At 48.7% G+C, this 8024-nt stretch overlaps 1 protein-coding gene across 1 annotated transcript in view; it reads left to right on the forward strand.

Moving 5' to 3' along the window:
• CLDN7 (claudin 7) overlaps positions 1 to 7121 on the forward strand; it is a 15622-nt gene extending 8501 nt beyond the window's left edge. The window contains 3 exon segments of the mRNA XM_087916453.1: positions 3139 to 3303; positions 4884 to 4972; positions 5433 to 7121. Coding sequence (XP_087772579.1) covers positions 3139 to 3303; positions 4884 to 4972; positions 5433 to 5603 — 425 coding nt within the window. The 3' untranslated portion in view covers positions 5604 to 7121.
• The last annotated feature ends 903 nt before the right edge of the window (positions 7122 to 8024 follow it).

Consider the following 8024-nt stretch of genomic DNA (forward strand, 5'->3'; position numbering starts at 1 on the left):
CTCTCACCATGGATGGGGGCCATCAGCAACCTCCCCCCACCTGCTTCCTTCCATGGGGTGGCACAGTTCCCTGTTTAGGCCTGAGCTGGCAAAGTGTGTGCCACACCCAGGCAAACACACCAGCTTCCTTGACTTCCCCAAAGCTATGCCCTCCGATCTATGCCCTATGGGGGTGCCGTGGGCCCTGATTTGGGGATCCGGGGTTAATTTAACGCAGAAGGCCGGACCGGGGGCTGTTATTGGGGTGCTGGAGGGTGTATTGGGGTCCTGGGATTAGATATTGGGTGTTGGGGTGTGTTCTAGAGGGCCAGGGATGGGTATTGGGGTGCTGGAGTGAATACTGGTTTATTGGGGGTGCCAGGGAGGGGTATTTGGATCCTGGAGTGTGCATTGGGGTGCGGGGATGTATATCAAACGCCAGGAGTGGGCACTGGGTGCCAGGGTGGGTTTTGGGGGGTTTGGGCTGTCTATTGGGGTGCCAGGTTCTTTATTGGGGTGCCAGGTTGCGTATTGGGATGTTGGGGTGTCTATTGGGGTGGTGGGGTGTGTGTGGTGGTGCCAGGATGAGAATTGGGGTGCTGGGTGGATATTGAGGTGCAGCAGTTCTCCATCAGGGTGGCCAGACTTGTGGGGGGAGAAGGCATGGCTGTCAGAACAGACCAGCTTACAAAAAGTGGGTGCTGGGGTATCCAGAAAGCAATGCCAGTGAACCCCCCCATTCCGTCAGCCAACCCTCCCAGCTGCCTCATTCTCAACCCTTTTAATCAATTAATCAGAATGGAGCTGGAGAGGACCTCAGAGGTCCTCTATTCCAACCCCTGGTCAAGCAGGAGACCCTATCCCATTCCAGACAGGCGGCTGTCCAATCTCTTCTTCAAAACCTCCCGAGAGGGATCACCCACAAACTTCTGGTGGCAAGCTGTTCCACAGGTGAATAGTCCTAGCAGTCAGCACGGGTTTGTTAAGAACAGATCATGCCAAACCAATCTCATTTCATTCTTCAACACAGCGACTAAATTAGTAGACCAGCAACAGACTGTGGACAAAATATATTTAGATTTCAGCAAGGCCTTCGACAAAGTAGACCGCAACCTACTTCTTGATAAGCTAGAAAAACGTGGAAGAGATAGCACCACCACTAGATGGACTCGCAACTGGCTGGCAAACCCTACTCAACGAGTAGTCCTTCATGGGTCTAAGAAGTCTACCTGGGGGGAAGGAAGCAGTGGGGTGCCACAAGGTTCCCTCTTAGGCCCAGGACTCCTCAATATCTTCATTAATGACTTAGATGAGGGAATAGAAGGGGAACTTAGCAAATTTGCAGATGATACTAAGCTGGTAGGAATAGCCAACACCCAAGAAGATAGGCTCAACATCCAGAGGGATTTGACAGACTAGAAGACAGCCGTATATAACAAAATTCAATGTAGAGAAAAGGGAAGTCCTACACTTAGGCAAGAAAAACCCAAAGGACACATATGGGCATATAGGAGAAACCAGGCTCAATAGCAGGAACTGGGAGAGGGATCTTGGAGTCTTAGTGGAGAACCAGCTAAAGAGGAGCCAGCCGTGTGCAGCAACAGCCCAAAAAGCTAACGCAATCCTAAATTGTATTAACAGGGATACAGTCAAGATCAAGGGAAGTACTAATACCCCTCTGTAAAGCCTTAGTAAGGCCACACCTGAATCCAGTTTTGGTCACCACATTATAAAAAAAGAGGTTGAGACTCTAGAAAAAGTGCAGAGAAGAGCAACAAGGATGATTTTAGGGGACTGGAGGCTCAAACATACGATGAACGGTTGCAGGAACTGGGCCTGGCTCGTCTACGGAAGAGAAGGACCAGGGGAGACAGGATAGCGGTCTTCCAATATTTGAGGGGCTCCCACAGGTAGGAAGGGGTCAAGCTATTTTCTAAAGCTTCTGTAGGCCACACAAGGAACAATGGATGGAAACTGAACAAGGAGAGATTCAACCTGGAAATAAGGAGAAACTTTCTGACAGGGAGAACAATCCACCCATGGAACAGAAGAAGTTGCCTTCGGAAGTTGTGGGAGCTTCATCCCTGGAGGCTTTCAAGAAGAGACTGGACTGCCCTGTGTCAGAAATGGCGTAGGGTCTCCCACTTGGGAAGAGGGGGGTTGGACTAGATAGGTAGACTTAGACCCATTAAGGATTACTCATTGAGTAGGGTTTGCCAGCCAGTTGCGAGTCCATCTAGTGGTGGTGCTATCTGTTCCACCTTTTTCTAGCTTACTAAGAAGTAGCTTGTGGTCTACTTTGTCGAATGCCTTGCTGAAATCTAAATATGTTATGTCCACAGTACTAACTAGGGCATACAAAACATTTGCTAGACCAATACTTGAATACAACTCATCAGTCTGGAACCCGCATTATGTATCTGATATTAACGCAGTTGAGAAAGTCTAGAAATATTTCACAAGAAGAGTTCTCCACTCCTCTACTCGTTGCAGAAGACCTTATGCCACCAGACTCGAAATTCTTGACCTAGAAAACCTTGAATTACACCGTCTTCCCCCACCCCCCAAAAGAAGAGGAAGGCAGGACAACCGAATTTCGAATAACAAGAGTGGGAAGGGACCTTGGAGGTCATGTAGTCCAACCCCGCACAGGACCGGAAGCAACGGGGGAAGGGAAGCAAGCTGGAACTAGCAGAGTGTTTACTGGCCGGATGCCTTTCCTGTCACCAGTGTGGAGTTTTGTTCGGCGGATATAATTCTCATTGTGGCCAGAGGGAGAATATCTGCTTCTCCCTGGGATTGAACTCCCAGCCTCCTGATTGTGGGGCGAGAGCTCCCCCTCTAGGCCACCGCACCGCTCATTTCCACTCCACAATGGACCCCCAAATTTGAATGGCGACTGAATGGAGCTGAGGGTTTTACTGGCCGGATGCCTCACCTGTCACCAGTGCGGAGTTTTGTTCGGCAGATATTATTCTCATTGTGCCCGGAGAAAGAAATATCCGCCTCTCCCTGGGATCGAACTCACAGCCTCCTGACTGTGGGGCGAGAGCTCCCCCTCTAGGCCACCATTCCATGCATTATATTTCTATACCCCTCCCCAAATCCAGCTGCAGCTGAGCCCCTCTGACCTTCTGTTTCTGCCTCTCCTCCCTGCAGCTGCTTTGCAAGCCACCCGGGCGCTGATGGTCCTCTCCATCGTCCTGGGCGTGATCGCCATTGGCATCGCCACCATGGGCATGAAATGTACCCACTGCGGAGATGACAACAAGGTCACCAAAGCCCGCATTGCCATGACGGGCGGCATCATATTCCTGGTGGCGGGTGAGTATCCTCCTTCTGTCCCTTCTTCCCAACCTGGGTAGGGAGCCCAGCCTGTTGGCGCAAGGTCACCGTGTTCCCCATGGGCAGGTCACCCCGAAAGGGGCTCCCATGAAGACAAGCCACCTTTTGCTTCCGTCATTGAGGGAAGCAGCCCTTCCTTGCCTTGGCTTTATTTAGCATTGCCTGAGATCCTCTAGCTCAGGGGTCGCCAACCTTTTGGACCTCGGGGACCACCAACTCTGTTGAGGTAATTCCCCGTTAGGAGAATGAGCGCGTACAGGAGACGTAGTGGAGAGTAGTGTTTGAATAATACACACACAGCACACAGATACACTGTACAGTAAATGTAGGTTTTTACTTCCAGAAAGGTTTAAGCAAAGTTCAAAAGAAGCAGTCCAAAGTCATTCACAGGTTAATTCAGTCAGTTTTCAGTCCAGGGATAATCCAATAACAAAGCCCAGTGTCAAAAACAGTTCAGTCTCAGACTTACATCAAATCCAGAAATATCAGTCAATTAGGAAAAATGGAGCAACGGCAAGAATTCCAACAGAAGGAAACAGAGATACACTCTCACTCAGACTGAGACTCAGACTAAGACAAACCAGGTTTCTGGCTCCATCTTATGGCTGTTTGAGAAACCACACCCAATTACACTTTTATGATTCACTTAAAGAGACAATATTAAAATGTCTATCCTGGTTTTATATATTGTCCAACCCAAATAGCTGTTAGGTGACTTACATTCCTAACAAACTCCTAATTTTAAATCCTGTGGAAAAAAGACCCTGGGAAAATCCCCCAAAAAGTCTGCGGGAAAATTCCCCACCCTGTTTTCCTACCAATCGATTTTGGGATCTCCAGCTCTGTTCTCTGTTCTCAGTCATTGGTGAAACCGGAGTTGCTGAACAACTGTGTTAATTGTCAAGGCTCCAACATGCACCCCCGTTCAAACCACAAATCTCTAGCCGCATATCTCGGAGTTTCCTGGTTGCAGCCGACACTAAAACACATCATTTCCACTTTGACCCTGGTCTTCCTCCCACCCCCTGGGTGTATATTCTCCAATGGGACACATCCATAGCCCAAGAGTCATCAATCATGCTCTCCAGTAATAATCTTGCACGCCAACATCTTCGGCTGCTTAGCAACTATCTGCAGCATTTAAAGAATGCACTGTTCCCCACCCACCCACAATCCCTTTTTGCTGGCAATTAAAAAGACCGAAGGAGTTGTTTTTTTTAGTTGACATTAATGTCTTAACGACTGCCAGGATTCACTGAATGACCGTGGGCCAAAAAGGATCGCAAAAAGGGACAAAATTTGGTGAAAAACTCTTAGCAACAGAAAATCCAGGGCTCAATTTGCTTCCAAGTCAAGGACTTCCTGTACAGGTAGCAAACATATTTTGGCTTTTTTTTTTTTTCTGTAAGCCCAAAGTAGACCTTGCTGGTCTCCATAATGGCAAACTACCCCAAATATCAAATTTATTCACTAGATAGGTTTATCTCACCTCTGTGGAGGAAGAAAAAAAGAGCCATCAAACCGTTTTGTGACTTTCCTTTTATTCTCCACTCGCTTAGGTTTGTGTTCGCTGGTCGCTTGTTCCTGGAGTGCACACCAGATCATACAAGATTTTTACAACCCCCTGTCCCCTTTGAATAAAAGGTAGGTTGTCCAGAGGAACGGGGTGGCGGTGGTAGACATCCCACTGCCCATTCCAGGGCAAAGGGGTGGCTGCGCCTGACTTTGCCTCACCCCTCAAAATGTGGTATTCACACATCCAGCAAATTCGTTCTCCTGTTTGGAGTGTGTCCCTTTTGAGATGGGTCCCCCCTACTTCTGCACCCCACCTCTGGCGTTTCCTCGCTCCCCCCGTTTTGCTGCTTCCGAGGAAGGAAGAGAGAATGTGGGGAAAACATCGGAGCAAGGTGATGTCCGGAGAGCACCCTGTAACTGCTCCAGGGAAGAGTCCTTTTCATCTAGAATTCACGCACCCAGCAAATTCTTTCTCCGGGGCTGCAGAGACAGGGAAGTGGGGAGGGGCTTAGGGGGTGGCGGGACCTCTCCGAACACACACACACACACACCCTCATTTGTTATCTTACACGGAGTCTCTTTCTCTTCCACAGGTACAATTTGGCCCTGCCATCTTCCTTGGCTGGGCAGGTGCCGCCTTGTCGCTGCTGGGGGGTGGGATGCTCTCCTGCTCGTGTCCGGGAGATTCCTCCGGATATAAGAACCGCCAGTATCCTGCGGCAAAGCCCATCTCCAAGCCCCCCAGTAGCCGAGAATATGTCTAGATGCCCCGGGTCACTGCCAAGACCCATGGGCCACCGAGCCTGGAACAGCCTGGATTTTGCTGCCCAGTTGGGTATTTTTAGACTTTTAAATTCCCCTCTCATGGAGTCCTTCCTCCTTTTAACCTGTTTTATTATTCCTTCGATTGAATGAGTTGATTATATTTTATTTTTGAAATGGGGAATCCTATTTTAAGTAGAGATATTTTAATGTTTTCATTGGGGATCTGCCCTGAAGGGAGGAGTTAACCCCTTGGTGCATTTTTCTCGGGCTGCCCGAGGAAGGATTGGCGATGCAAGACTCCCGTTAAATCCATTGGACCCAGGGGATTATGGGGTTTGGAGTCCAGTGTATTCGGAGGCAATGAGATTGAGGAATAGCGCTATAGTGAGGTTTCCTGGGTGGGACCCCCCTCACCCTTTTAATAAACTGATCCATCAGGAGAAGATAGCCTCTGGGTGGCCCTAAACAAAGGTTGGATCTAAAGAAAGCCCCCAACCATTGGGGGGAGTTCTCCCCCAAAACCTTGGCATTTGGGATCTCTGCTACTTTTGCCCCCCTAGAATTCACACTCTGGCAGATGTTGACAAGACTGGCATCTTTTGGGGGGCAGGGAAATTTGACACTCCCAACGTCACCCAGGGCAGGGGTGGGATTCAAACATCCCAGCAACCGGTTCGCTGCCCGGTTGCTGGGTGGGCATGGCCACGATGGGCATGGCCTACTGGTACTTCTGGTTTGGCTGTTTTTTGCCTTCCCCAGAGTCCGGAGGCTTCCCTCGGGCCTCCGGGAAGGAGAAAATGGCCTCCCTTGGCCTCTGGAGGCTCACCAGGAGCCAGAAATGGGCCCATTTCCAGACTTCTGAAAGGCCCGTTCCTCCCCAAGCTCCCGTGCATTTACCTGCATCATAAACGGGCCGTGTGAAGACTGCTGGGAGCAGCGGGGCTGGGCGAGGCCAGCCGGCTGGTTCAAATACTGGTTTGGCGAATCAGATACAAATTTAACAACGGTTCATCCAAACCGGTCCAAACCGGTCTAAATCACACCCTCTTGACCCAGGGAAAGGGGTCTCCCTTTTCCATGGGGCAGCCCAGCCGAAAACTCCTATAACTAACTCTTGGGAAGGCTGGTTGGAGACTTCAAACATTGCTCGGGTTGTGTAAATATGTACATTGACTCCCCGGGGAAACCTTGGGTGAAGCGAAGGACCATTTTGATTTCGAGCCTATCCCTCAAAAATACGGATCGTTTTTAACCCCCGCCCTTTAAATCCTCCCAATAAATATGTTCCCGGCTTTGATTGCAAAATCATATTTTGGAGAAGAAGAAGAAATTTTTTTACCTTGGGTTACATTTGCTTGCTTGGATTTTTAACCTTTTCTTGTGTGAGGGTGGGAAGGGAGGAGTTTGGAGGGATGAATGCAAATTGGAATTAGGAAAAGAAGGATTCTCAGAGTAAAACCTAGCCTTATTTAAAACATTCATCCCTTCGGGTGCTGTGTGCGTTTTGTCTATTTTTTTTTTTTAAACGATTTGTACGACTTGCAATTGATGTATTTGTTTTGTATATAATAAATAAGACTTGTTTTGGACAAAAAAAAAAAAAAACCCGCCTCGCTGTGGACTTTATTGTAATGAAATTGAAAAACTCCCTAAAAACCAAGGCTGCAATTTTAGCAGAAGTTCAACTTGGATACGTCGAGAACAAATGGCCCTACTGACCTTTCAACCCCCCCGCCCTTCTTTTTTCACGGGCTAATTTTCTTTGTAAATGTTGGGAATGCAGTAGACATAATATACCTTGACTTCAGTTTAACAAAAAGTAAAAAATTAACCTGTGAGAAGCTCAATTGTGGAGTCCTCAGAGAGTATCAAGGACTGCATAGTCCTCCTCCTCCTCCCCCCGTTCATCCCAAATCCGTCTCCTTTCTAGCACTGATGATATTCCCTAGTTGGGTCATGAAATGTCTGCAAGAAAGTAACCAAGGTCGGAGAATACAAAGAACCCACAGTCACTCTCCTCCTCCCCCCACTCCCACTCCTCTCTCCCTTCTAGCACTGATGATGTTCCCTAGCTGGGTCATGAAATGTCTGCAAGGAAACCACCCAGCTCCGAAAGCACCTTCCTTCCTTCCTTCCTTCCTTCCTTCCCTCCTCCTCCTCCACTCCACAAACCCCTCTCCCTTCCTTCCTTCCTTCCTTCTTTGCTTCCTTCCTTCCTTCCTCCTCTCCACAAACCCCTCTCCCTTCTAGCACTGATGATGTTCCCTAGTTGGGTCATGAAACGTCTGCAAGGAAACCACCCAGCTCAGAGAGCATCGAGAGCCTTCTCAGTTCAACCCTACATATATTCTGTTCAAGCTAAATTAATAACACGTTGAACATCCCAGTTAAATGGAAATCTGATGTGGTGGCTGGGGAAT

The sequence above is a fragment of the Pseudonaja textilis genome, chromosome Z, assembly GCF_049901715.1.
Source record: "Pseudonaja textilis isolate UNSWEBS1 chromosome Z, rPseTex1.2, whole genome shotgun sequence".
NCBI lineage: Eukaryota > Metazoa > Chordata > Lepidosauria > Squamata > Elapidae > Pseudonaja > Pseudonaja textilis.